At 53.8% G+C, this 27873-nt stretch overlaps 10 protein-coding genes across 10 annotated transcripts; 6 read left to right on the top strand and 4 right to left on the bottom strand.

The window, feature by feature from the left end:
- Positions 1–273: 273 nt before the first annotated feature.
- BDW74DRAFT_188512 (zinc-binding alcohol dehydrogenase family protein) lies at positions 274–1541 on the top strand (the record flags this gene model as incomplete). Its single annotated transcript, XM_073731740.1, has 3 exons — positions 274–395; positions 464–675; positions 761–1541. 3 exons carry the CDS (start codon positions 274–276, stop codon positions 1432–1434), a joined length of 1008 nt encoding a protein of 335 aa, XP_073587305.1. The 3' UTR covers positions 1435–1541.
- A 788-nt stretch (positions 1542–2329) lies between these two features.
- BDW74DRAFT_147643 (NAD(P)-dependent alcohol dehydrogenase) lies at positions 2330–3652 on the top strand. The gene is made up of 2 exons (XM_073723578.1): positions 2330–2537; positions 2606–3652. The coding sequence occupies exons 1-2, from the start codon at positions 2361–2363 to the stop codon at positions 3512–3514; spliced, it is 1086 nt and encodes a 361-aa protein (XP_073587304.1). The 5' UTR covers positions 2330–2360; the 3' UTR covers positions 3515–3652.
- A 336-nt stretch (positions 3653–3988) lies between these two features.
- Positions 3989–6373, bottom strand: BDW74DRAFT_175262 (uncharacterized protein; the record flags this gene model as incomplete). The annotated part of the gene is made up of 1 exon (XM_073728285.1): positions 3989–6373. The coding sequence occupies one exon, from the start codon at positions 6371–6373 to the stop codon at positions 3989–3991; it is 2385 nt and encodes a 794-aa protein (XP_073587303.1).
- A 1774-nt stretch (positions 6374–8147) lies between these two features.
- On the top strand, positions 8148–8572 carry BDW74DRAFT_175261 (60S acidic ribosomal protein P2; the record flags this gene model as incomplete). The annotated part of the gene is made up of 2 exons (XM_073728284.1): positions 8148–8306; positions 8390–8572. 2 exons carry the CDS (start codon positions 8148–8150, stop codon positions 8570–8572), a joined length of 342 nt encoding a protein of 113 aa, XP_073587302.1.
- Positions 8573–8724: 152 nt separating this feature from the next.
- BDW74DRAFT_101842 (uncharacterized protein) lies at positions 8725–10175 on the top strand. The gene has a single exon (XM_073721509.1). It carries the CDS (start codon positions 8994–8996, stop codon positions 9744–9746), a length of 753 nt encoding a protein of 250 aa, XP_073587301.1. The 5' UTR covers positions 8725–8993; the 3' UTR covers positions 9747–10175.
- A 1253-nt stretch (positions 10176–11428) lies between these two features.
- Positions 11429–14967, bottom strand: BDW74DRAFT_175258 (ankyrin repeat domain-containing protein; the record flags this gene model as incomplete). Its single annotated transcript, XM_073728283.1, has 3 exons — positions 11429–12260; positions 13579–14510; positions 14809–14967. The coding sequence occupies 3 exons, from the start codon at positions 14965–14967 to the stop codon at positions 11429–11431; spliced, it is 1923 nt and encodes a 640-aa protein (XP_073587300.1).
- Positions 14968–17490: 2523 nt separating this feature from the next.
- Positions 17491–19100, top strand: BDW74DRAFT_188511 (phosphotransferase family protein; the record flags this gene model as incomplete). The annotated part of the gene is made up of 4 exons (XM_073731739.1): positions 17491–17566; positions 17614–17913; positions 17987–18335; positions 18527–19100. The coding sequence occupies 4 exons, from the start codon at positions 17491–17493 to the stop codon at positions 19098–19100; spliced, it is 1299 nt and encodes a 432-aa protein (XP_073587299.1).
- Positions 19101–19408: 308 nt separating this feature from the next.
- On the bottom strand, positions 19409–21561 carry BDW74DRAFT_188507 (uncharacterized protein). Its single transcript, XM_073731738.1, has one exon. It carries the CDS (start codon positions 21451–21453, stop codon positions 19471–19473), a length of 1983 nt encoding a protein of 660 aa, XP_073587298.1. The 5' UTR covers positions 21454–21561; the 3' UTR covers positions 19409–19470.
- A 379-nt stretch (positions 21562–21940) lies between these two features.
- On the bottom strand, positions 21941–22893 carry BDW74DRAFT_175254 (class I SAM-dependent methyltransferase; the record flags this gene model as incomplete). The annotated part of the gene is made up of 3 exons (XM_073728282.1): positions 21941–22498; positions 22583–22778; positions 22856–22893. 3 exons carry the CDS (start codon positions 22891–22893, stop codon positions 21941–21943), a joined length of 792 nt encoding a protein of 263 aa, XP_073587297.1.
- Positions 22894–25576: 2683 nt separating this feature from the next.
- Positions 25577–27153, top strand: BDW74DRAFT_147633 (uncharacterized protein). Its single transcript, XM_073723577.1, has 4 exons — positions 25577–26005; positions 26054–26231; positions 26281–26684; positions 26732–27153. Exons 1-4 carry the CDS (start codon positions 25925–25927, stop codon positions 26972–26974), a joined length of 906 nt encoding a protein of 301 aa, XP_073587296.1. The 5' UTR covers positions 25577–25924; the 3' UTR covers positions 26975–27153.
- Positions 27154–27873: the final 720 nt, after the last annotated feature.

The raw sequence follows: 27873 nt of genomic DNA, 5'->3' as shown, positions 1-27873 counted from the left end.
CCAATGAGAGCGAGCCCGGACAACACCCGAGTTCCGTCCAGATCTACTGACTCTGAAAAGGTTATGACGAAATACTTCCATCGCCTCGATTTGTAAGCGTGGAGAAGCCTCGGGTGCTTCGGATGGACTCAATTCCACTTTGTATCCGAAGCCCCAGACCAGACATGGACTCCAGTCGAGCTCTAGCTAACGGTCCTTGAAGCTCTCCCCTACTCCGTAATCCCCATCCACTGCCATTGTACTGTCATCACAATCACAACCACAATGCCAACCATGAAAGAAGCCATTGTGCCCAAGGGCCTCGCCGTGCAGATCGTCGACACGCCCGTCCCGACCCCGCGCCCCGATGAGGTCCTCATCAAGGTCGTGGTTAGCGGGACGAACCCCAAAGACTGGTAGGCTAGCCTCCTTATCACCATACCCCATTCTGAACTACAGGGCGTACTAATAGACTGGTCAATAGGAAGCTCCCCGACTGGCTCGACCAGGCCGGCAACCAGGGCGACGACATCGCGGGCATCGTCGAAGCCGTCGGCGACAACGTGACCGAGTTCAAGAAGGGCGATCGCGTCATGGCCTTCCACGAGATGACCAAGCCCGGCGGTAGTTATGCGGAGTATGCCCTCGCGTGGCAGCATACGACGGCGCATCTGCCGAAGCACGTCTCTTTCGAGGGTGCGTCCTTCCATCCCATTTTCAAGAACCCTCTCCCCTGCAAAACATACCATTCTCGAGATGGGATGCTGACTATTATCCGTAGAGGCCGCAACAATCCCCCTCGCCGCCCTAACCTCCGTCGCCGTACTGTACCACCACCTCGCCCTGCCTGCCCCCTGGAGCCCCGCGACCTCTTCAATCCCCCTCGTAATCTACGGCGGCGCCTCGGCAATCGGCGCCTACGCAATCCAGCTCGCAGCCAAGAGCAACATCCATCCGATCATCGCGATCGCAGGGCGCAGCGGCTCCTTCGTCGAGAACCTGATTGACCGGAGCAAGGGGGACACGATCATCGACTACCGCTCTGGCGACGAGGCCGTCATCGCTGGTATCAAGGACGCGCTGAAGGGCGCAGAGCTGTTCCATACCTACGACTGCGTCAGTGAGGGGTCCAGTTTCGTGAACCTTGGTAAGGTTGTTGCGCCCGGCGGGAAGATTGTGACGGTTTTGCCCTTCCAGGACTACCCTGGTGTTCCGGAGGAGGTGCAGGTGATTAAGAACAGTGTTGGTTGTGTGCACGATGACCAGAAGGATCTGGGGTACGTTTATTTCCGGTATTTGGCTAAGGGGCTGCAGGATGGGTGGTTCAAGCCGCATCCGCATGAGGTTGTCCCTGGTGGATTGAGGGGGCTCGAGACGGCGCTGTGTAATCTGCGGGATGGCAAGGCGAAGGCGAATAAGTATGTTGTGCGCATTGCGGAGACGGAGGGGCTTTGAACTACCCCTACATAGTAAATACGGGACGAATGTCCTTGTATGGAAGGTGTGCGTCTTAAAATGGCATGATTAGAAGGTCTATACATCCGAGCAGCCGGGTAGATCCCGTTGTCTTTACACTGACAGCTTGACTTTCTTTCGGAATAACGGCATGCTATCAATGTAGTTCATCAGGCCACGCGTTTCAAGTAGACTAAGGTATGGAGCATAATCTAGTAGTACGGTGAGGGAAGAGTAGACGATTGTCGCTAGTAAGGACCGGTGAAGCTTGACATGACACCGTCGAAAGTAGCTCGAGTAGCTCTCTCACTCTCTTCTAACAACCATAGCTGTTTTCCTCTATCAAAGTACAAAGAGACATCGAAAGCTACCTAATCCAGGGCGTTGTACACCGCCGTTGATATTGACCGCATATGGCACCCAAGATAAGCGTTATAAGCATAAGTCTCCGACCAAGATCCACCAACCCTGCTTACCGTTGAGGCGTTAACTCCGGCCAGGCACATGTGCCTCGTCGAGTCGTCGTCGCCCTGGCTACGGCATCGATAACTGTTCCATGTTTCTGCAGAAAAAAAGTTTTAGAGACTGCAGTTGCTTACGGGGCCCACAGTGGCTCTCTCGGACTTAATTATGGGCCCTGACAGAGCGTGAGTGGTCGACCCAGACCCCAAGCCGTTTTCGATGACATTCTAGCGGGCCGATCGACCGCTATCACTCTCAGGATCAGGGATCAGTAATCGGGACCGTTGAAGAATTCTGTATGTTGAGGCGTTGCGTGGCAATAGCCCTGGAACCACCACGGGCAGGAGTCAACCCTATAAGTATCCTGAAAGTCGCAACTTGAGGACCTTCTGGAATACAGTTTCATTCTCATTCATATCGCTCCACTTCTTTTTGATACCCCAACCAATCACATTTCTTTCAGCATGTCTTCTACCGACTACAAGTTCGAGGGCTGGATGGGCCTGGACGCCTCGGCCGTCGAGGGCAAGATGCAGTGGAAGGAGTTCGAGCCCAAGCCTTGGGAGGAGACCGACGTCGACATCAAGATCACCCACTCTGGTATCTGCGGTTCTGACCTGCACACCCTGCGCAGCGGATGGGTATGTCTCCCTTCCTTCCCTTCCCCCATTTCCCTTCATCAGCCTCCTTACTAACTGGTAACGTGTAGGGCCCCACCATCTACCCCTGCTGCGTCGGCCACGAGATCGTCGGTGAAGCCGTCCGCGTCGGCTCAGAGGTCAAGCACATCAAGGTCGGCGACCGCGTTGGTGTCGGCGCGCAATCCGAGTCGTGCCTGAACCGCAAGGGCGTTGAGTGCAAGGAGTGCAAGGCGGCCCTGGAACCCTACTGCCCCAACCACAACACCGGCACCTACAACGGCGTCTTCATGAACGGCGGCAAGTCCTACGGTGGATACGCGCTGTATAACCGCTCGCCCGCGCACTTCGCCATCAAGATCCCCGACGAGATCCCCTCCGCCCACGCCGCGCCCATGATGTGCGGTGGTGTGACCGTCTACTCGCCCCTCAAGCACTTCGGTGCTGGGCCCGGCAAGACCGTTGGTATCATCGGTATTGGTGGACTGGGCCACTTCGGTGTTCTCTTCGCCAAGGCCCTTGGTGCTGACCGTGTTGTTGCGATTTCGCGCAAGGCCGACAAGCGCGAGGATGCGCTCAAGCTCGGTGCGGATGAGTACGTTGCCACCGCTGAGGACACCGAGTGGATGGCCAACAACAAGCGCACGCTCGACCTGATTGTGTGCACTGTCTCTTCCTCCAAGATGCCCATCCAGGACTACGTTGGTCTGCTCAAGGTCGACGGCACCATGATCCAGGTTGGTGCGCCTGAGGATGGAGCGCTGACCATCCCTGCCTTCACCCTCATTGCCAACCGGGTTAGGCTTGGTGGCTCGCTGATCGGCTCTCCTGACACTATCCGAGAGATGCTGGAGCTTGCTGCTGCCAAGGGTGTTAAGCCTTGGGTTGAGGAGCGTCCCATGAAGGAGGCCAACAAGGCGATTATCGATATGGAGGCTGGTGATGCGCGCTACCGCTACGTTCTGGTTAACGAGCAGTAAGCGTATGATGTGACGAGGTGATGAGTTGATAGCGTGGTGTTGGTGTTGTATATAGATAGACTTGCTTGTTTGGAGTCGGGGTATAGACATAATAGAATTCTTAATCTGTTTAACGTTTTAGTGCACTGTCTTCGTATGTCTACGGCTTGGCGGACAAGTCTGGCGGCCTCTCAAGCAAACCGCCTGGCGTAATCTGACGACGTCCGCGAAGGCCTCCGGCTTCTCATTCCATTGGACATGCCACAGCGCCAACGCTTGCTAGACTGGATTGAATTCATGGAATGAACGAAAGACAAACCACCGGGGCATTGAAGGCAAAGGAACCAATCTACCTAACCCCAGCGTCATGATGAATTCTCTCTGATACCTCCAATTTTCGCGTCTCATGTCTTATTGATAAATGTACCTTGGCTGGATGAGCAGATACGACTACGGGATGGCGTAACCCATCAAGAATATGAAAAACCCCAGCACTTAGCTGCTCGTACTCGGCAACTTCGGAAGTTTGCCCTGGTTGACCAGGGCCGGAAAGATACGCTCCAGGGCGTCCTGGGGAGTCCCCAGCCCAGTATCCGTAAATGCCTGCTGGATGCGCTCAACATTGCTGTTGACCATCCTCGTTGCATTAACAAGCTTCGTCTCTCCCCCAATATCCTCAACAATGTTCAGCAACAACGCGAAGAAAAAGGAGTATATTTCCTGCGCGAGGAGTGAGTGTAAATTATGCGGGTTCAGGCCCAGGCGCTGGGTATCGATGGAGGTCACTGAGTCATGCATTGGGCCGGTGGATGGGATATGATGGGCACCGAACACCCCGTACTCAGATGCCAACTGAGGGGTAAGACTCGCGACACTGTGACAGTGCGACCCTCTGATCTTACCCCAAGCTTTAAACCACGTTTTCTCGTCATCTCTCATTTCACGATGGTGGACATCAACGACACGTTCGACCCATATTTCATGCGATGCACCGGGACCCCCCACGCGAGACCACGCCATCAGCCCGAGAATGGCTTCCAATTCCGATGCGTCTGTCTCCCAGCCGCCGCTCGCGCCTGCCGTAGAGGTACCGAGCGGATAAACACCGCGGCTCAGGGCAAGGCGAACGTAACCTGGCTGTCCGTTGGCGGTGGACCTGTGTTCAGGGAGCAAGCTCGAGTGGAAATAGCGCTTTAGCGCAGCTGACTCGGTTACTTCGCATGGGAATGCCCAGAACATCAGCAACGCGTTCTTCCACCCGGATACCAAAGTGGTGTCCGTGTCGTAAAACAGGTTGATGGTCGCTTCCATGGCCAGCGACAGGGACCGCGCCATAGATCGCAATTTGACCAACTGCGGCCCCCAGTCTTTTGCCAGGTACGCCAGCCGAGCGCGATATAGGAAGACAGCAGCGTTGTCGCTTATCGAGCGAGTCGAGCTGGAATCCTCATTTCCTGGGTGAAAGTATTGGTCGTATCGCCACATCTGTGCGTTCCCCGGGAGAGCGCTGACACTGTTCAAGTTGTCCATGACAATAATTCGGGGATTTAAGGCAAACCCAGATAAAAGGGACGTGGTGTCGTTGCACCATGACAGGTGAACGTAGTGCTGTTTGGCGCACTCAAGTTCAGTAGTCGTGTGCGACAGGCTATTACAAGGAAGGCCACGCGCCATTCGCCAGTACCACCGTAGATTCGGACGATCCCAGTGCCCAATAACCAGCGCAAGCCAGTCCAGCTCGTACCCTGCGTAGTACTCGGCATCGTCGGCGAGAAACACATTGGTCTCCGATAGGCGATTGCTCCGCAACGAAGACCGCGCAGTGCTCATTAGCAGGGTAAGTCCGAGCTGAGCAACAGCGATTGACGAATGGCATGCCCGAAGGCCCAGGAACTGGAGGATCAAGCCCACGGCCGTGAATGTCACCGAGACACACACTTCAAACGTCTTGGGTGGCTGTCTGTTGTCTTTCCAGGAGGTAGTGTATCTGTTTAGGGTGTTGTCAGGGTGGCTGAATGCAAAGGCGTCGAACGCCTGGTCACCGACAAACTGGGTGCCTGGCTGGACCCAGTAGATCCTCGACTGTGCGATTCTGGTCTTCCGGCGTTTGAAGACCCGCTCCGTGGTGCTGCCGTCAATCAACAGCACGCACATTGCCATCCCGATGGCTAACAATCCCGTGCCAGTGATTAGTGTAGGCACCGCATACCGATTCTGCACGTCTCCTCTTGCCCAGCCAAGTCGGTAGTGAGCAACAGCAGCCCAAGCCAAAAGCCCGAGCTGCAAGACACTACCGATGACAGCCACCCCAGCCGACACCCAGGGTGAGTATGCGCGGATCCCGATGTTGATGGTGAGGTTGGGGTTTGGCGCAAACTTATAGCGCTCGGTCCACATAGAATCATACCAATCCCTACGATCCATGTCGCGTGAAAGATAGTCCTTGAAGGTGTAGATGCCAGTTCCCCACCCATTCTCAGTCGGTTTACTCGCGCAATAGGCTTTGTCAGTTTGTGGCCTACAGTCAGTGGGGTCATGGACGAATTCCAAGATCTTCGGCCGCCCAAAGACCCGCGCTATCCCGCCGTTGTTGTAAAGCTCGCACACTTCCCGACTTGTCGACGAACAAAGCTCTGCTTCGGCGGTCCCTGCGCCCTCCTGGGCTCGACCGATGAACGCCCGCAGCGAGGGGGGACCGCAGACCCGGATGACCGAGACCATGGCCGTGATGACGCCGAGGGGCGCGATCGCAAAAATGACCGCATCGACCGGGGTCAGACATTCGCTCAGATGCTGTTTGGTGGGGTTCTCGCCAAAAAGTGAGACGAAGGGGGCAAGGTCGGTAGCGAGGTTGTTCGAGAAATCGTCCCACCAGGTCATGTTTTGGGCTATAGTCGAGGCAATGCATAGAAAGGAACGGCCGGTGAATGAGGGGAAATGGGGTTCAGCCACGACAATCCAGCCTCATGCGGCCAAGGCAACCACAGCCAGTAAGACACAGCAAAACCCTGGTCGGTGCTGCAGCCCAGGGCAGCAGCTGATAGGTAGATAGATTCCTGCATGAACACGTCAGTCCCAATGCCTGGAAAAGAGCTGAGAGCAAACACAGCAATGAAGGCAGTTCGGAGAAGAGTTGGAAAGGGCGGGGTCTTCCAAGGTTCCATTCCAAACAGGCAGGGGCTCGTGCACGTGACCAGCCGTGCCTTCCTCTTTGGGCCATGCTCAACGTGTCTGCCAAGGCCTTCTGTTCTCATCTTTTACAAGCATTCCATTACGCCTAACCAAGACGGAATCGATGCTCGGTCGGTTAACTTGGTTATTCCAAGCCGAGAGCGCTATTCCTCCATCATCTCATTTTGCCTACCGCATTGACAATGCACACCGGTCGGACGCGAGAAGCAAAGCAAGCGTACAATATCGTGCTTCGGGGGGGGGGAAGGGCCTGATATCTCAAGAACGCCAGTGCGGACATTGACAGTGCGTTAGGCACCCGCAGAATGGGGGAATGGAGAACTGTCACGTTGAGCCTGGAATGGCCAGGTAGGTCAACGAATCGAGCGCAGTATCCAATTCAAATGGGTCCGCCGCCCATCCACCCATAGGTCAGTTCTTGCGCATGGCGCTTACCTATCGTCTGAGGGCTAGGTAGACCCCAAGTTGCTGGTCAGACTGTCCACCCGGAGCTTGGGCCGTATTGGGCTTGTTGATAAGGACCTGGATAAACTGCAGGGCGTTAGACGCGCAAGGAAAATGCATTGGATGAAAACAACGCAAGACCTGCATGCAGATTCGACAAACGACCCATAACCGCACGTGGCCTTGCTCAATCACCAACGATGACGACGGCTTCGCCTATTATACCATAGATTTCGGATTGATTGGTTCCCCTTACTTCTTACGTCGTTTTGATCGAAAATGCCTACCCAGTTCTTTGCGAAACTAGTTCTTACACTTTGATTTATTTCTTGAATCTAGTCATATGTTTTATCGAATTATTGGCAGTGAGGCCATCAGCCCTCAAGATATAATGACAATTCTTTGCAACGAGAAGGAAGGCTCTTTATCAGATGCCGCTTCGATGCAACCGGGCCATTATTAAGCACGATAATAACAATAGAGCCCAAAGTGATGAAAGGAGGATATGAGCACTGTGTATACTTATACATTTGCCCTGTTACCGCCGTTGATCGAGTTGAATTGTTGTGCTGCCTACATAGTTTAGTCGCATTACTTGGTAGCATAGGTACTTTGCCCTACCCTAATTGACGTAAGTAGGTGAGTCTTCAAAGACCTAGAGTCAACATGACTCAACGCCTTGGAAAGAACGTTACACTGGAGCCATCGAGATACCAGCGACTCGATCAATCATGGATAAGAGTGTTAAGCGATGCACCTTAGGGTCTTGGCTGACTCAAAGCCCTAACTGTGAGTCATGGCCGAGTCAGGGCCCCAGCAACTGAATCACAGATGACTCGAGCCAAGAACGTCAAATCATCCCATCTAAGCTCCATGATGATGGTGTGGTGTCGATTATGTCAGTGGATCGCCACGTATGTTTTGATGTAGACATAAATGGCTCTCTTTTCAACCCTACAGTCCACACCACAGCCACATCTTGCTATTCTCACTTCACCACCCTATAACAACCACAAACATGAAGCACCTCGCCGCCTATCTCCTCCTCACCCTCGGCGGAAACACGGAGCCCTCTGCAAACGACATAAAGGAAGTCCTTGCGTCTGTTGGGATTGAAGCCGACGAAGACCGCCTCGCGCACCTTTTGACTGAGTTGCAGGGGAGGGATTTCGATGAGGTGCGTACCGTTTTTACAAGGCCTTTCCATAGAAACATACTGTTATGTTGAGGCCCGAGGGGGAGGCTACTAACGTAGTAAAGTTGATCACTGAGGGTACCGCGAAGCTCGCTACCGTCGGTGGACCTAGTGCCAATGCAACTGGGCATGGACCTGGAGACTCGGACACTAAAGCGGAACCTGGGGATGAATCGCCGGACGAGAACAGTCTTGGAGAGTCCGAGGAGGATGAGGATGAGGATTTTGGGCTGGGATTGTTTGGGTGATGCTCCATACTCAAGTGTCTAGAAGCTCGATTTGATTATAGCTCATATTATCTGCAGTATTGTGTGTTAATTAAACCCAGAATATCTATTTATTCATCCGCAGCCCCTGGCTGCTCCTGGCTCCAGTCCACATCGCTGCCACCCCCATCACTATCGATACTCCTATCTGAAGCATCCCCATTACCACCTGTCAGTGTCCCCGCCACACCGACACCCCGATGCCGCTACAGATCCTGCAAGTGCTGCACCGTGCTCCCCCGCGCTTTCCTAAGCCTCCAACTCAAACGCCGGCGATAAGGCGCATATCTCGCGCCCCACGCACCCCGAAACCCACCCCCAGCGTCGCGCGCCCACTCAATCTCGACATCCCATTCAGAAGGACGCCGAGCAGAGAATCCCCTCGCACCCCGGGACCGTCCCAATGCAAAGGGCTCAAACTCCGTTATTTCGTCACCCGACACCCAGTCAGAGGGCAATGGCGGACGCGGCCCATTCCCACCTCATCTGCATCTTCACCTGCATCCTCATCTTCACTCCGCTCCTTATCCTGACCCTCCCCACTAACCGCCCCCCTCCGCTCCCTCCCATCAACACCCCCTGTATAGAAATCCTCCCTCGCGGCCTCCTCATCACCCCGCACTTCAATATCCCTGTACTCAAAAACCGGCGGTTCACGACCCGGCCACACAACCGCAAAGCCGCCCGTCGAGTTGCGGCGCAGGTGGAGCGGCAGCCACGGGTCCACGGGCGCGATGATCAGCGCCGCCTGGACCTTGGCCGCTTTGAGCTGGTGGACGATGCCGTGGCCGTGAGACGGGTAGCTGGGGGCGTGGGAATCGGCGCCGGTATCGGCACCGGTACTGTTCCCACTTTGTTCTGCGGGGGCGTGGTTGTGAGTATGAGTATGGGTATGCAGGCCGAGCTCGAGGGCGCGCGTGACGGCGTCCTCGGCTGCGCGGTCGTCCTCGTCTGTTTCCAGGTAGGGGTATATGCCTATTCCTGGGAGGAGGTCGTGGGCCGAGGGGTTTTCGAAGCGGTGGAGGGTTGTCAGGACGGCCATGAAGTTTGGGGACCTGGCGATGACGCGGTACATGAGGTTTGCGAAGTGGGTGTACAGCGTGGGGTTAGGAGGGTGTGCAGGGCTTTGCAGGTGACGGCTAGGTCTTTGAGGTAGCAGGGGCATTCGAGGAAGGAGGCTATGTGGAGGATTATGTACGGGGGAAGGCAGTGGGAGGGGGGTTCTTGTGGTTCCATATTGGTCTTGGAAATAGTTGCCTTGATACCGTAGGTAATAGTGTGGTGTTAGTTCCAGGTTAAAGGTTCATGCTTATGTGATCGCTGCCTTTGGGCAGTAGGGAGAGGCCTTTATAAGGACACTGCATTGGGTTAGCGTGTTAGGTAGGGTTAATGTTTCGAGGAAGAAAGGGCTTGGTGAGTTTTGAGATGCAAACTAATACGTACTGCGTCTCGCTTCTTTATTGGTGTTGTGCTATGGGCTTTTTATTATGTCTAGATTGAAACAGTGCTGAATCGCCGATGTGCAGAGAATTCCTTTGTTAGCAGGTAACAACCACCATGTTGTTTATTTTAGATGGAACTTCTGTGTACAAAGTCTTCATACCTCTGCTACTACATTTCCTTCTTATAGATATTCTCTTCTCCATTTCTCGTTGAAACACTTACCTAAGCGTCCCTAAACGCTCTGTTCCAACTATATACCATAGCCTCCAATGCCCCTGAAATCCGATTAAAGCATAAATATAAGGCCTATTAGTTGAACAGCTTCGTAGATACATATCGACCTCTTAATTTAATCAAATTACCTGTTAACAGAGTACCTATGCAATGCGCATGGTCACCTCCCAGTTTGATCAAATCAGCTGTCAACAGAGGACTTATTAAATGCGCATGGTCAGGGGCCTTGTAGTGATTAAGGCACGGTGAATAAGATCGCCTTAGTCTTCTACCGTATGTATTCTCATGCGGTAGACACTAAGTAGCTTGTTGGACTTTAATTTAACGTGTCTAGCTTATGCGAATGATACTGAATATCATAAGTCGTCTGGGGCGTTTTTAGTGGTCAGTACTTAGTTCGCCATATATTACAACTACTACCAGGTACCAAGTAACAATAACATTAAACAGCTGAAGCCCCGCAAATACCATACATACAAAAATCCCACAAACCTGTGGCAGGGTCCCTAACCCAACAAATCCTACCCTGCCACACCCCGCAGTACGGTACTCCCAAGCACAAGCACGCTATCTCTTCTCCTTCTTCTCCTTCTTCCCCTTCTCCTTCTCCTCACTATCCTCCCCCCTCCTCCAGCTCGAAACCCACATACTCGTGCGCGTCTTCATATACGCCCCATCCTCCCCCTCCCACTCGCCACTCTGAGCATGCGACAGCTCACGCCTCGTCCCGCCAGCTTCTCTCTTCCGCATATACGGGCCCGTCCTTGAACTCCCCGCCACCTGGCGCATGGGTCCTCCATTGCGGCGCTCGGCCCGCCGCACGGCGCGCTGATCGCGGGCGTCCGCGTCTCTGCGCATGTTGTCGATTGTTGAGAGGATGTCGCGGCCGCCTTGGCTGCGCAGGGCGAGGTCGTGGCCCGGGAAGTCGTAGGTGTGGTTTATGGCTAGGTCTGTGGATGTTTTGTTGGCGTTATTGTTGGTGGTTGGGCTTGTTAGGGCCATGGACGTGGGCGTGGACATCCAGTCGGGTTCTGCGTATGGCTCTGCTTCTGAGAGGTACTCGGACTCGGACCCGGAGCCAGAGTTTGAGGAGAGGATGGAGTCGAAGGGTCAGAAGCCCGGGTCTTCGGTGAGGCTTCGTTTGCGGTTGCCGTTGGGGTTTCAGCCTGGGGTCGTCCACTGTTCGAAGCGCTGTCTGGAAGTGTATTTCGAGCGGCGCAGGGCGGACGGGATGAGGGAGTCCCACCAGCTGCCTGATGAGCTGTCTCGGGGCTGTTGGTTTTCGGTCTCTCTTTCTCTTCCAGGTCCTCGTGCCCGTGTGGATGGGTGGCTGCGTGGGCGACCGGCATCTGCACCGGCACCGTCGTCGCGACCGTACTTACGGTCATGTGTCGGGACGCTGAGGAACGTGTCCAGGACATCCTCAACCGGAGCCGGAATGGGGGGAGGGGCAGGAAAATAGGCAAGAAACTGGACCGGAGCAGTTGCAGAAGCAGGAGACGCAGCCGTCGCATCGGCATTGGCCGCAATAATCATATACCCGGACCTCCCGTTCATAGACACCGGACTACGCGCGGGTCTATCAACCGCAAAGCCACCCGTCTCGTTTGTTCTCAGCTCAAAGGGCATCCACGGCTCAACAACAATAATAATAGGCCTGGGCACTGGCTGGCCCGGCACAGCGTCCTCGCTCACATCAACCCACCTCACACACTGATCCTTCGCGAAGACGCCCTTCCTCTGGGCGCGCAGCAGGGTGCGGATCACCTTCGTGTGATCTGTGGTGGTCGCAATCCAGGCGTACATTCTGTCGCTGAAGCGCCTGTATAGCAATGGGTTGATGGCGTCGTGGAGCTCGCGGCAGGATTGGGCGAGGGCGTTGAGGGTCGCGGCGGTGGAGATGTGGCGGGCTATGCGGCACAGGCTAGTGATGGAGACGCGGCGGCTGGCGGGGGCTTGAACGCCTGTTGGGGGCCCGCGGGGGATGTTGCGGCTGGGAATATTGGATTGGGGTATTGGGTTGGGTGGTAAGAGTTGTGTTGGGTGGTGGGAATACTCGGTGTTGGTGTTGGATCTTTACCGTATACCCTGGTCGAACGGATTGATGCTTACTGGTTATGTACCGTAGTGGCAATGGAAGGCTTTAAATGATTCTGTAGGAGGATTGGGATGTGGTAAGTGTTTGATGTCAAAAATAGGTATATTTCATTAAAGAGTGATGAGTGGAACTAATGCTGTTTTAGCTGGTTGGACAGGGCAAGCCCCTGCAAAGTTTCACCTGCAGATTCCGCAATGGCGCAGTGGCGTAGATAATCATACCTGCAAGAAGCACAAGTCAAAGGACTGCCGGCATCATGTCTCGAACTCAAAAGACACCTGGAACATCTGGGTCAGGTTCGATTGGGCTTGTTGCATTGAGACATCCAAAGTTAGGGCTATTCAAGGCTCCACCCTATTTAGCTTATTACTGGCGCAGTCCGACAAATTGCCAAGCACATCAGATGGTCCTGAAGAGAAGCAGCACTGTGTATCATAACCAATGGAGTCTGGCTAGCTACCATTTGCCTCGCTAGCTATAAGTGCGGATGTTAAGAACGGAGCAAAAATAAAAATAAAAAAGGACTCGATTTATGTCGTTGGCTCTCAGTACTTCAAAAGACCAGAAGGCTGCTGCAAACGAGCGTGGGCAAGACAGTAAGGACATGACCTCGATTGCTATGTTAGTAGAACATTGCGCTACCTACATCGGCACCTAATTTATCCCGTCTCGTTCATCTTTGTGCTCTGTCAAAGCCAATGGTGTCGAACTCGGGCGTACACCCAAACAACTCGTGTCCCGAGTGAAAGAAACCACGCAAACTAAGGAGCAGTATCGCGAACGTAGGAGAGGATACGTTCCAAGACCGAGATGCAGCACGAAGAACCTGGCGATTTACATATACAAGGACGGACCGTGATGATTCGGCGACGAGGAGGGGATACCTGATATGAGGTAAAGTGGATGCTATATTCCAATCAGGATCTTATTCATAGAGTATAGATGAAATGTTGATGATATTACTCAAGCAAATAAATACGTATCAGCGTCGGAGACCCAGCGGTAGAAATGGTACCAGCTCACTGCAGGTGGGTAGTCTTTCTCAGAAGATGACGTACTAAGAGATCTCACATAGGCAAACACAAAGAAAAGAAGAAAGACAAGTAAGAAAAGATCACCAGCCGTCAGCCCCGGCCCGACCAAACCAGCCAAAATCAGACCTTGAGCGACGAGTAAGTCAAGTACCCCTTGGCCACTGTGTTCCCTTTCTCACCAGCAACCTTCCTTAAGTCCCGCCAGTTCAGTTTTAACATCAATATCCCAAACAGACACACCATTGTGAATCATCTCTTTCACCAAGCCACGGAGGAACGAGCTCGCCGCACGGTCATTCTGCACAATTAACGCTTCCATGGCAAGCCGGTAGGGGTTCCAGTCCACGCGGCCAGTGGCAAGTATCATCCTGGCCAGGTCAAATTCGCCTTTGAGGATAGCCAGCTCCATGGGACTTCCTGTGTTGACATCAAGATCAGACCGCTCTTCAAGCAAAAGCTTTCCCACGGGAAGCCATTCGGCGCCTTTCGCAATGGCTGTCACCAACGGCTGTCCCTTGTTGACCTCGAGATCCGGCCGCGTTTCAATCAAAAGCTGAGCCACGGGGACGCATTCGGCGCCCTGCTCAATGGCCTTGACCAGCGGCTGGCCCTTGTAAACGTCAAGATCAGGCCGCGTTTCAATCAAAAGCTTAGCCACACTCACGACGGCGGCGCCTCTCTCGATAGCCTTGACCAACGGCTGTCCCTTGTTGACGTCGAGATCCGGCCGCTTTTTAATCAATTCCTCAGCCACATAGATGCCGTAGGATCCTCTTTCAATGGCCCGCACCAGTGGCTGTCCCTTGTTAACGTCGATATCTGGCCGATCGCTCAGTATCCGTAAGGCAAAGGCGCAGTTGCATCGAATCGCGTCGGTGAGAGCCGTGGCGTCCGCGAAGGATTTGAAGTTCACGTCGAGGGCCTCGACCTCCAGAAGACGGCTAACCATGCTTTCCACGTTATACCCGGAGTAAATTGCGGCGCGGAGGGGCGGATTGGCAGGCGGGAGGTTCACATCAACCTCGTGCGCTATAAAAGCCTCTGCACAATCAAGCGGCTGATAGGTTACCCTGCCCTGCCCGGCAAGAACACTGTGGAACGCGGTTCTACCCTGGTATGTCAGGACGTTGGGGTCTGCGCCGCTTGCACCTTCTGGAGGCGGCAGCTTTCATCGCCTCTCGCAGCGGCTTCCAGGACCGTCGGGCACTGAGAACGGCGATCGATGACGTTGACGTCGATCTTCCCGCTTTGGAGTAGGATGTTGAACATGCTCCGTTTGCTATTCCCGGCGGCGTGGAGTAGCAGGCTGCACCCGTCATACTTGCGTTCAGTGTTTGGAATGCCGCGCGGGTTGGTGTCGGCGCCGGCGCCCAGCAGGACGGTGGTCATGTGCTGTTTTCGTAAAGGACGGCGGCTTCGAGGGGGGTGAGACCCTGGATGTCGGGGGCATTGATGTCGAGATCTGCGCCCTGTGCGCGGGCCAGGATCAGGTCGTCAAAGGTTTGCTCCTTGTTTCCGCGGATGGCGGCCAGGAGCAGGGGGGTCATGCTGTTGGTCTTGGGAGCCATTGTGGCTTTGGGCTCGGGCTGAGAATCTGGTGACTTGGATGGATGGAGCTTTTGGAGGTGGTGAGACTGGTAGAGCTGGCTGATGTTGAGAATGGCGGGGTGGGAAGGGCCTTATATAACCAGATGTTGAGTGCCTTTCGATGTTCTGGAAAGAGTCAATATTAAAGATTCATGTTGAAGAGTGAATATCGAGGAGTCATTATGTGGCGTTGAAAGCGAGCTGCATTTCTTTCACCTTTCCAAGGCTCACTTTCACATAAGTGAATGGCCATGCCTTGAAGTATCTTTGTCAATTGTGAATGAGGCAATGCTCTTTCACATTGGCATTATGACCTTGAAAAGCGTCATTGTAACATAGTAGCATATGGTACCAGAGTGATAAAGGAAAGCCCTTTGAAGAAAAGCATATCCTTCCAACTCCCGAAACATCCATAGTGTCCTTCTTTGTCCTCAAGAGTCTGCCTTGACATGTGCCTTTTTGTTTGATCCACTACAGCAGTAAAGAACAGCCATGTACTTATGATTTGTCCGTTATTGGTGGCAACAAAGGGTAAACAAAGAACTGATAATGCGAGCATTTTCCTATCATGGTTCATTGTATATCTCACCATTCACGACACACTGTCCTAGAAGTCAAGGGCATCATAAAAGACCATGTCTCACCGGGCATATGAATCTCCCTCTACCTCCATCAGCCTCCCATCATACTAACCTTTACACTAGTCCATTTCTCAGTATCTAACCTCAAAGCCCTTCTATCAAAACAACCCCCATCGTCCACCAAAATGAGTACCCCCATCGACGAAACAGCCAAGGCAATCTTCACCGCAATCGACAACAACGACCTCGCCACCTTCAGAACCCTAACCGCCGACTCAGCAGACAGCACCTGCCCCCGCCCCAACCCCGAAGCCCCCAACGAAGCCGGCTTCACCGTACTCGAGCGCGCAGTCATCCTCAACCGGCCAGAGATAGTCCAGGATCTGTGCCACAAGGGCGCAAACACCAAGCCGCGCGGGCCAGGGCCCACCCGCGTGCCGGGCTACAACGGCTCCCTGATCTGCTATGCGGCACGGCACGCCCTCAACGACGTGATCCGCGCCCTGCTCTCCTGCAGTGACAACAAGCCGTTCATCAACGAGCGCGAGTACGGGCCTGACAGCGATACACCCCTCAGTATCGCCATAAGGGCCCAGCACCCGCGCACGACCATATGCCTGCTGCGCAATGGCGCAGACCCAAACATCGAGGTTCGCGGCTGGGGCACGCCCCTGGGGATGGTGGTACGGCAGAAGTTCAAGGGGGAGGCGGAGGTGCTGCGCCCTAACGTCGTCTGCGAGCTGCTGGATGCCGGTGCCGACATCAACCAGCCGGCGCACTGGCCGCCCTTTGCTGCAGCGCTCGACTGTGAGCGCGAGAAGAGCTACGATACAATCATCAACGCGATGCTGGTCATGAAGCCGCGGCCCGATTTCAATTTCCCGGGTATGGTGCCTATGGGGAACACGGCGGCTGTCACGGCGCTGACTATGGCGATTGACCGCCGGCTGTGGGATATCGCGGGGGAGATTCTTGCCCGGGGAGGGACTCAGCTTGACGTTAACAAGGGGAACCCGTTGGCGTTGGCGGTTTCGAAGGGGGCGGATGGAGAGAATATGGTGGGGATTCTGATGCGGACTAAGCGTTTGAATGAGACTTCGTACCGGGGCGCTGTTGAGAGGGCGATTCGGATGAAGACCATTGCTGCGAACTCAAGGGCTCATACTCTTTTGAAGGAGTGGGCTACCTTTGCAGATGATATGAAGAGTGAACTGGCTAAGCTGAAGGAGCTTGCTGTGGAGGTGCACAATACTGTGGCCAAGGGGTACTTGACCTACTCCGTTTGGAAGGCGTCTCATTGATCACTATACTCTCTCTGATATCTGCTCAGAATATGAGTATGTATAGCAACAGTAGACAACAATGTTGGGTACAGAGGCAATGTAGTTGGCTTCTAACACATTCATTTACCACATTTATCAGTCACATTTATACATTGCATTATGGTTTTGTTACGTTGATTACCCACATGTACTTTGTAATCTAGCCATTTTGCTTGATGGTCTGGAGTCGCTAGAGTGATCTACTCAATCTTGACTGTAGTTAGAAGACCGCGAGGTGAAGTGAGGTGTGTCTAACCAGCATATCACCTCCCCAAGTAAGCACCTGGCCTAGGTACGGGCAAGAAGAACGCCATCTAAAGCGCTTGATCGTAGCTCTCGACTGCGTAGAGTCTTTAGGGCGTGGCCGCATATACTCCGGACATTGACAGCTCAATGCATCATTGCCCTACTACTATACCTACGTATGACACGAACAGATAACACCCGTGGATCTAGACCTTCCGTATAGACAATGATCAGCATAAACCCCGCCAAGACCATTGGCTGTCTGCACGTGACTCCGCCCTAACCCCCCTGCACATCTCCTGCATTCAACCTTGACATCTTGCCTCAGTTTTCAAATCCTGCGAAGTTGTGGATAATGCTACTGCTATCTCGAACACTCAGGAACACTCACCGAAAGCAATTTGTCGCTCATCTATCAATACTTTGCCGGGGCAAGCGTCCTGCCAATCCTAGCGCACAGGGTCGCTAACATATCCAGGCAAACCCATCAGTCGCGAGGAGCTCTTCCGGTATACCAACGGCCGGTTTTTCGTCAGCCAGGAGTACCAGTTAGAGCGACGCTACCGGAAGTTCAACCTAGACGCCCTCTGTGATGTGGCCGCCGCAGTGGGGCAAAGCACATCACCCATTAAGACTGTGGAGAAGTTTGAAGGGGGTTTTAGCAAAGCGCTTCTCATGACCAAGGAGGGTGGAGAAGAAGCCGTCGCGAAGATCCCATGTCGCATTGCAGGGCCAGCCTTCTTCACGACGGCAGCTGAGGTTGGGATTTTGGAGTATAGTAGGCGCATTCTCCCCCGCCCTGTCGAAGTCCTTTATCGTCAGTGCACTTCCCATGACTGATGGGGCATCAGTAAGAAACCATACCATAGACCCCGTCCCTCGGGTATTGTCATGGTCACCGGATGATGCCAACCCCGTCGGCGCCGAGTACATCATCATGGAGAAAGCCCCAGGCGTCCCGCCGTTCCAGGAATGGGGCGACATGGCCGAATATCACAAATTGGAGCTCATCAAAGGCTTGACCAAGCTCGAAGCTCAGCTCTCCCCGACCTCGTTCCCTGCCTATGGCGGGCTATACTTGCAGTCGGACGCGCGAGGGCTTGGACACCAGGAGATAGAGGGCAGCGAGTTCTGTGTTGGACCATCACCGGACCGCTCCTTTGGCGGTTCCTCTATAGCTGGCTCCGTGGAGCAGGGACCGTCTAAGGACTTCTGACCCTTCACTCCTCCATCAAAGCTAATCTCCGCGCAGGAAATTTAATATCAGATCTTAAAATCGCCCTAGCAAAACGGCACCTCTCCCACATCTCAACCGTGTCCAAAGGACGCCCATTGATGCCTCGATTAACAGCATCACAGGAGCAAGGCCGTCTTTGAGAAATCACCTTGAGTCTCATGAAGTTGCTTGACACAAATCCAATGATATCCAAGTTCGCCCAGCCTACATTATGGCATACAGACCTCCACATGGGTAACATTCTCATCGACCCGGGCAAAAAATCCAAGATCACAGCTTGTAAAGACGTCCAATCCATATCGGTCCTCCCGTTCTTCCTGCAAACCTGCTCGCCCGTCTCTCTAAAGCCTCCTCCAGACTACGCCTACCCCAAGGGGTTCGTACAACCTTCCCCCACCCCCCCGCCTAACTTGAACACACTAAGCGACGAAGAAAAGCACGCCGCTGAACAAGAGTGGATGGCTGCAAAAATGGCAAAGGCCTACGAAGTTTCGACATTCCTAGAGAACAGGCGCGCATACCACGCCCTGCACGCCCCGCGGGTTTTCCGCGAACTCTTTATGCGTCTGGGTGAGGTAGCCGCTGTTGGAATCGTCCCGTTGCGAGAATGTCTTATTGAAGTGTTCTGTGGCTGGACGGAACTGGGCTTTGAGGGGGCGTGTCCGTACTCTTTCGCTGCTGGAGAAATTGAGGCCCATGAGCGCGAATTTGAACAGTACGCGCAGTGAAATGAGGTCCGCCAGCTCGCCATGCAGTGTCTGGATACAGATGCGGAGGGGTGGGTAGCGCCGCAGGTGAACTTTGAAGAGAATAAGAGGCAAAATGGATCTTTTTTGGGATATGTGGTGAGAAGGTCGCGAGAGAAAAAGGGATGAGCGAGGGCGACGTCAGGGCTATATGCCCTTTTCCGGTGTAACTGTGAGGATAAGTCTAATGTATTATATGTTTGGCTAATTGGCGATAAGCAGGACTGTTTTAGAGGCGCAGGTTTTCGCGAATTTCTGTCTCACTGGCTAGAACAGAACATGATAATATCCACATCTCCAGCTTTCACCCCCAGGCTACGAGGAGCATCCAAGTGTAACCCTACCTACCCACCTAATCCTCCGTACCATTCGCCAGGATATCCGTCCACCTCTTCTTCAACGCATAAGCCGCGCCCTTCGGTCTGCGTTCTCTCGTAAAAACCCCCTTTTTATTCCCATCAACCCTTTGAATGCCCTCCTTGGTCTGGAAATCCGCAAAATTCCACACATGCTCACCCACCACATTATCGAAAGCATCAAAAACCCCATGGTACACATCCAGATATTCAATCTGGAACTCCTCGCTCCAGATCAGGCCCAGGACGGAATGTAGGCCCGCAAGCGTGTCTGCACCGTACTCGCTGATGATAATTGGTTTGTCGGGGTATGTCTCGACCCACCCGGTTAGTTCGTCGGACAACGCGACACCAGCAGACTCGAGATCCCCCGTGAAACTATACCACCCGAAATACCGGTTCAGGCAGAGGACATCGAACAGGTCGGAGATCGTGTCTGTTTCGTATGTTGCCTGGCCGAGGTTCGCGAATGTGATGGGGCGATGAGCGGGGTCGAGGTCCCGTGCTAGCTGTGTCAGTGGCTCGAAGTAGGCTCTCGCGCCGGACTCATCGCTTGCTGGCTCGTTGGCGACGCTCCACATGATCACGGACGGGTGGTTCTTGTCGCGGGCTATGAGTTCTCGGAGTGCTTGGCCGTGCGCGGCGCGCGTATTGTTGTTTATACCCTCCGGTGTGAATGTGCTTGGACTCGTGCTCGTTGAGACGCCGCCGCCGATGCTGTATGCCAGACCGACGGCGGGTGTTTCGTCGATGACGAGGATGCCGTGCCGGTCTGCGTACTCCATTACCTCTTCGGCGTAGGGGTAGTGCGAGGTGCGGAAGGAGTTTGCGCCGATCCAGTCGAGGAGTTGGAAGTCGTGAACTAGGTACGACTGGTCGTGGCCTTTGCCGCGGATGGGGCTGTCTTCGTGTTTGCCGAAGCCTGTTAGGTAGATGGGGGCGTTGTTTAGGAGGATGCTGCCGTTGGAGACCGCGATGGTCCGGATTCCGAGGGGGAGGGTGTAGGTGTCGATGACATCTTGGTTGGATGAGGAAATGATGCGTGCTGTGAAGGCGTAGAGGTATGCTGAGCCAGGCTGCCAGAGATGGACGGAGGGGATTGTGACGGTTCCGTTGGCGCCAGATGTGTTGGCAACAGTGTTGCCTTCTTCATCGTCAATGGTGATCTCGATAGAACTGGAGCCCGTTGTCCCATTAGAAGTTTGGATGGTGTAGTGCACAATCCCCGTCTCTGCGTCGGTCTCCCAATCGACGCCCGGAACGACCGTAATATCCTCAATATACTGCTCCGCAGGGACAGAGTACAGCCAGACACTCCGAGCAAGGCCGGCATAGTTATAAAAGTCATGCAGGTACGTCTGGACCTTCTTCCCCGTGTACTCGGACACCTCCACTGTCCCAGGTGGAATCGTCTCATGCGTGAGCTCGTTATTCACGCTGATGGTCAACCGGAAACTCTGACCGGGACTGACCAGATCCGTAATATCCGCTTCGAACGGCGTATACCCACCGACATGCTCCGCGACAAGGTTCTCATTCACATACACGCGGCCGTAGTGCGTTGCGGCCTCCAGACGAATAAGGTAGCGTTGGCCGCTCCATCCGCGTGGTATTGTCACGGTTCGCTGGTAGTAGGCCCAGCCGACGTGGTCGTGGATATTGCGGTCGATGAAGATGTCATTGTAGGAAGCTGGGACGGGGCACTCGAGGCCTGTCCGGAGAGGGCTTGTCCAGGGAGTCAAGATGCTGTTTGTGGTGTTGTCGATGGTAAAGGACCAGAGGCCGTCGAGTGAGACTAAGTCTCTTGTTGAGGTTTGCTGTGGTTTTAGGTTGATGGATAGTGGGTGTTGAGGGAGGGAGAGGTTGAAGTTGCTGTTGGCATCGCCATCACGGGGGTGTAGGGTTGGGGCCTGAGTGGAGGGAATGGCGGGTGATGCGCTGGCCAAGGCAAGCAGAGATAGACCAGCCGTAATCCTCATCTTGGGGACGTGGATCTAAAGCGCAGAGGCTATGCTAGCGAGGTGGTACCGCCGGTATACTGAGTTCCATCCACCAAGTCGAGGTTTATATGGCTCACCACGGCAAATGGCCATCTACTCCAACGGCCTTTGACAGCCTTGGCAGATGACGATATCTGTACCACCATATTGAGATCAGGCTATGCTGGCTATGACTGTCGAATCAGGGTCTCCTCGCCAAGGACGCGATAGTGCTTCCCCGCGGGGGTGGATCCGGGGAGGGAAACGCGAGGGATGTCCGGGATATCCGGAATGTGGAGGAGACATGGCAGGGTTTGTAGGCCAACTGCCGTTCTTCAAAAAGAGAAGTCAATTGCCGACTGGCCTATCACTAGCCTTTCACCCGGTGCGTAGATTGACATCCGACGTTTACCCACTATTTCTTCTTGGGTTGGCGTAAGCATCATGCATCCAATCCACAACCTGGAGACAACTTTATTGAAGCACACTACACCTTCACCCCACGGGCAACGAAACCAGGAAACGCAAAGCTCCGTCCAAATAGCGTGAAGTGCAGTTCCTCCGGCAGAACCACATACTCGAACCCCCTCCACATCCCGGCTTCCTCGTACATGCTCCGCATTTCGGCCTCGGTAAAGCCCTGTTTCCCGATTGTCTCAAGCACACCGCGCTTGGAGGGATCAAGGGCCTCTACAGTCTCGAAAGCATTCTCAATTTCACCGGTAGAGGCTGATTCGGTTTCCGGAACCATATCTACAACGACGCAAACACCGCCGGGCCTGAACAGCTCTGCAAGACGGGAAAGGAGCTTTGCGGCATCGGCAACGTGGTGCAGGGCCATGGTCGTTGCGACGATGTCGTATGATTCTTTCGCTAGGACGTCGCTGGGAGGACTCGGGCCAGACGAGTCAGAGAGGAGGTCGAAGTGATGCGCGTGCATCCGCTCAGCCCCATAGCCCATCTCCCTCGCGGCCTTGTTGTATTCGTCCACCATGTTGGTGGAGAGGTCTAAGCCGATGGTGCGGGTGGCATACGGCGCTAGCGCCTAGAATTACGCTCGCTGTCAGTTCGTATTCGTGGATTGAGCCACTCTTGGTTAGGCAGCCGGGTGACTGGCGTGAACATGTACCTTTGAAACAGTTCCTGAACCACAAGCATAATCGAGCAGACGGACCTCTTCCGCTTCATTGATGTCAAGGAATGAGCCTTGCGGTTTCGGCTCGCCAGCGAGCTTGGGACTAATCCATTGCCGCCAAGATATGAGCGCAGATTTCACTGCGGCAATAAGCTCGCTGAAGTCGTTCTGGTGGTCTGAGGCGACCTTGCTACAGGTAAACACTGGGCTTTGTTATCTCCAGCAGCGACCGGACAAGCCAGGCCGAGACGGACAGGACGGACTTACTCGAAGTGCTTGCGATTAACTTCTGTAAATTCACTCATTTTTGCAGTTCTCTGGTGGATAGTTTGATATTCGATAAATAGATGCTTGATTCGATGCTGACGGCAGCTATATAGGGCTGCGTGAGTACCTTGAGACTGGCGCCGGAGACTTCGAAGAGTTTTGGCGGCGGTGATAGGAGCTCAGGTGCGCCATCTAGACAGACTTTAGATTGTAGTCGCAAAGTCAGCGAGTCTATGCCATGAGGAAGGGCAGAAAGTTGACTGGGCAGCAGGGATCCAAGTGTTGGTGCTCCGTGCTTGTTATCCCGCTATGTCCTTGACAGGGTCTGGCGGCGAGAAAGTAGCCACAAAGCTGTCTCGTACGATATATTTCATTAAAGCGGTCTACGGTACGCGGAAGGGATCACCTTGATGTCCCAGGATTGCCCACCATCGGCATTTTAGCACCAAGATATGCCCGATTCGTATGCACAGTGCCTTGAACAGGCGCAGGTACATTTGTGGCCAAATATGAGCGCTTCGACATGAAGCCACTGAATATCCCTGGACTGCCATGCTCGTGTTTGTGGCTAGCAACCAGAACTGCGAACGTGATGATACGAGTTTCTAATCATATTCAGGACATTGTTGCGATTCCGGAAACTTTAGATATACCTAGTTCTCGAAAAGTCAATTGGACGATTACATATCGCACACTTTGCGACTGCGTGCGCAAGGCCGCGTAGTATGGTAAATCTCGACGGTACTCAATCTATATAACGACAGCGATGCCCTTCGTTCTGTTTGAGGCCCGACAGATCACGCTATACTACTATGCCGAATCCCCGTTAGGGTAACAAGATTTGCCCTAGAGGGTTTGCGATACGATGGAATCCTAGTTGGCGGTTGCACAAACTACTCGTATCCAAGCCTGACAGCCGTCCGCCTGGGGAGATCCGTATCTGGGTAACTTGGCCTGACCAGGGACATGTGGGAGAAAGCTTAGAACTTAAACCTTATTGGGACTCTCTGGGGAATGCCTGGGCTCATAATGGATAGATCGAGTTTGTCGGGGCTCTTCTATCGATCTTGTCGTGATCGGAATGCAGTCGACATTCGGGCTACACAAAGACCGGGTCCTGGAACCTGGACCCAGAAATCAGGATTGGAGTAGGATCAGCCGGTCTCAACCGTTAATCAGGGAGGATGAACGGGCAGGTGTTAGTATATCAGTACGCGGTAGAGACCCTCGTCAACGCGACAAGTGAGGTTCCTTCGGAGAAGATGTAAACCTCCGCAAAATTCGGCCACTATCACGAGCAAGGGCCATTCACCGGGTGGCGCATCACTAACCGCGTCTCATCTAGACTGTCGGCAGCGTTCCGATGGAGTTCCTCGAACCTTTCGACTACGACGGCGCGCTTCGCGTTCCAGCAAACTCCGGGGGATCGCGACAAGAGTTCGACTTTCAAGGATTCCTCACGACGTGAAGACAGTTCCAGGACTGCCGAAAAATGTGCCGTGCATAATCCCGGCCTTTGAATTGATCAAGCCAATTGTCTTTGAGGATTTTACCCCAAGTGTACCCAGCTCGAGATACCCTTGTTCTGTTCCACGCGTAAATTCAGGACCCGGTCCAAGGCTCAAGCAGTCGTGCGCTTTCCCGATTCGGAGCTGCCGCAGACTGCATAGTTGCCGTTTAATGCGTCGCTAGAGGCGGAGTTGGAGTATCCTGCAGGGACAGCAAGTGGCCTCTCTCGTTCTACGAGGAAAGCCGCGACCCGTTCGAACGAATTGAAAATCCGCTCGGCGAGGTTGGGTACAGCAGACGGTCCATCCGGGATATGTTGACCAAGTTGGTCGACATTGTAATGTGTTCGTGGCCCAGAGTGAGACTCCTAGAGACCTTGTGCGACCGTAGGTTATCTGATCGCGTCGGCGGATATCTCAGAGAAATACCGAGTATCTTGGGGCCCATATTTCCTGCAATGGATTAATATCGGGGCTGGGATCAAGAGACTCAGAGAATTGCTGCGATGCGATAGATAAGGCTCGGTGCGCTGGGGATGGCTGGGAGATCCTGCGAGGGGAAGACAGCGATCGCAGCGGTCGTCAGAGGAGCAGCGTCGGTCGCATTAGATCTAGCCAATGACGAAGAAGCAAGCTCGCAGTCCAGACTGAATCAGTCGATGATGATGATGATCGAGAAATATCGAGAAATTGGTAAAAACAACCGTGGTTGCCTGGCAATAGTGCGAGTTAAGCGGGGAAGATCCAGCCACCGGCAGAGAGTCGCTGTGGCTGGGCTCGATCGCCCGATCGGCGGTCAGAGTCGCTCGTCTATGGGGCTGGACAGCACTTGTCCACGGTCAAGGGCACACAATGAATGTATGCGACCTTGCTGACTTGCAGATGGCCAGTTAGTAGGCAAGGAGTAGCGATGAGAACTGCTCGAGAGGGTAGAATCAGCAGCGTCAAGGCATTGGGCAGAGACGATGACATCGAAGAGAGAGAGTGACGTAGCTCGGTAGGACGGGCAGAGTCCGCTAAGGCCCCGCTAACTCATCAGAGTGCGATCATCAGCCGATTGCTGCACCTAGCCTGCACTGTGGTAGCTTGATTTTGGATCTCAGATGATTTCGCTGCCCTATCGGATCTGCTGCAACGACTCGGTGGGTGCCAGCCTGCTGGAGCTTTGTTTTTCTACTATGACCTCAGTACCGTGGATCCCCGCCACGTTGAACAGCACGCTGAAGCTATTCCCACCCTACCAATCACGGTCCGTGGTCCAGCAGGAAAAGGAAAGAAAGATGAGGGCGTCCAGAAAGTCCGGGCCTGACGTGGTACTGGTGGCAGGCACGATCAAGCTCTGCCGTTGGTGATCCTGGCCAGTGCTGGCTGGTGCTGCTGCCGATTTTAAAGGCAGCTCTTCCCTTCCTCCCAACCTCGTTGTTTTTTCTCTCCTCTCCATCATTCTCGCTTTACCCTCAAGTCCACTCTCCACCATTGCTGGCTCGTCTTTTTGGCATCGAATTGTGTTATCCTGTTACTCTTACCCTCCACATACCTTACGAATCTCACATTTCGCGCAATGAAGTCCGCTGCTCTACCCATGGCCGTTCTCGCGTCGCTCGGCGTCGCCTGCGCCCAGATGTCCGTTAGCGACTGTGCCGTACGTCTCTGGATTCAATTTCTTGCCGATCACTGCTAATCCGTCCAGTCGATGTGTCTTAGCAATATGCTCGCTCAGGCTGGTGAACTTGGTTGCGACGAAGGCGACACCGAGTGTCTCTGCGGGACTCCCAACTACCGATACGGCATCCGCGACTGCACAGCGGAGGCCTGCCCCGAAGACAACGCCATTGAGGTTCTTCAGGCTGTCCTCGATGAGTGTCCAGGTTCGTGTCTCCGAGTCATTGCGACTGAGCTTGCGCTGATATGATCTAGGCTCATCCGGTAATGAATTGACCGTTACTGTTGGCCCTTCTTCCACCGCGGTCATTCCTGGAACAAGCTCATCCACGGGCACTGCGTCCGCTACCTCCTCTGTCGTAACTGGCGACAACGGTACCTCGACCGTCATCGGTGATGGCGGTAGCACATCAACTATTGTCAGTGACGGTGCTTCGACCATTGTTGGCGGCGGCGGCGCCTCCACTATCATCGGAGATGATGACAGCACGACTGCCTCAACTGTTATTGGCGATGACACTACTACCTTCGTTGACGCTGGCACTACAACTGTCATCGGTGCTGCTACTACCACTGGCGCCGACGGTGAGACGACCACCACCCAGACCACCTCCACCACCACTGGTCCCGCCAGCACCGGATCTCCTTCTCCTACTGAGGTAAGTTATCTTGACTCTCAAGTCAGTCCTACGCTAACAACGTCCAGTCGCCTAGCAGCTCTCCTTCGCCTACCACCACTACGCTGGTCACTTCTACGAGTACTTCTACCGACAGTGACGGCAACGTGGCTTCTACTACCTCGTCCGACGGTGACAACAACAACGAGACTTCCACCTCCAGCGACGGATCTGCTGACGCTACTGACGCTCCCACCGGTGCTGCTCCCCGCATCGCATTCCCCACTGGCGCTGCCGGTGCTCTGGGTCTTGCGGCTTTCCTTGTTCTGTAAAATGATGGATAATGACGACACGCCCTTGCTTTTATGCTGGCTAGATGCCTCTTACGTTAATGATGTATGGTGGTGATGACTACTGGGCCCTAATGTATAGGTTATGACGGGTTATGTTGTACTAATGGCCATTGGTAAATACTCTTACTGTCGATAATAATTAACTCATACGATCTTTACTTTCTTCCCTCGTGTAGGTGTTGCGTCATATAATTGTTTCCTCAGTCCTTGTTCGAACTCTCTGGTCTAGGACCCACCCAAGCTGACAAGGGATGCATCTCACCCACAGTGCTCGGCAGGACTACATCTTTAGAAGCGATATGGCATGCAGGTGTCTTATCAGTCCAGGCCGTTTTTTATGTTCTTAATTACTCGTTGGCACTTTAAGTGGCCTATTGAAGGGCAAATTCCTTCTTGTAGTTCATCTGTGGGAGTGCTTCGGTTGGGGTCAACGATATCTATTTTCCCACTCCTGATGCAAACCACCTTAACCCCAAAAAAACCAAAACACATTCTGTTGGAAAAGATATTTTGAGGGATAAAGTATCCCGCGACAACCTGAAGAAGCTTTATATATAAGTAATGACCGGCAGCTAGTGGACAAGACTGCTTTATTACATGTTTGTTACAAACGTAGTACTCCACAGAGCGCGAGATAATGAACCTTGCAGCATCCTTTCATCCTTCTTTTCTCCACCCCCCACAGCGCGAGGAGCTGGATAGTTTGTGGAGAAGCTGTCAATGGCACGGGATGTTGGACAAGGAGTTCTTAGTTGGGTCTGATTGACCCTGAGCTAAATCCGAAATTTGGTTACATTCATGTGTTTGGCTACGAACACCTCGTCTCATTGAGCCTTCAGCGAACTTTAAGAATGATAGCTGGAGGTTTAGACTCCGAG

This window comes from Aspergillus multicolor (assembly GCF_047715735.1).
Source record: "Aspergillus multicolor strain CBS 133.54 unplaced genomic scaffold BDW74scaffold_4, whole genome shotgun sequence".
In the NCBI taxonomy this organism is placed as follows: domain Eukaryota; kingdom Fungi; phylum Ascomycota; class Eurotiomycetes; order Eurotiales; family Aspergillaceae; genus Aspergillus; species Aspergillus multicolor.
This window is presented reverse-complemented; position numbering and strand designations above follow the sequence as displayed.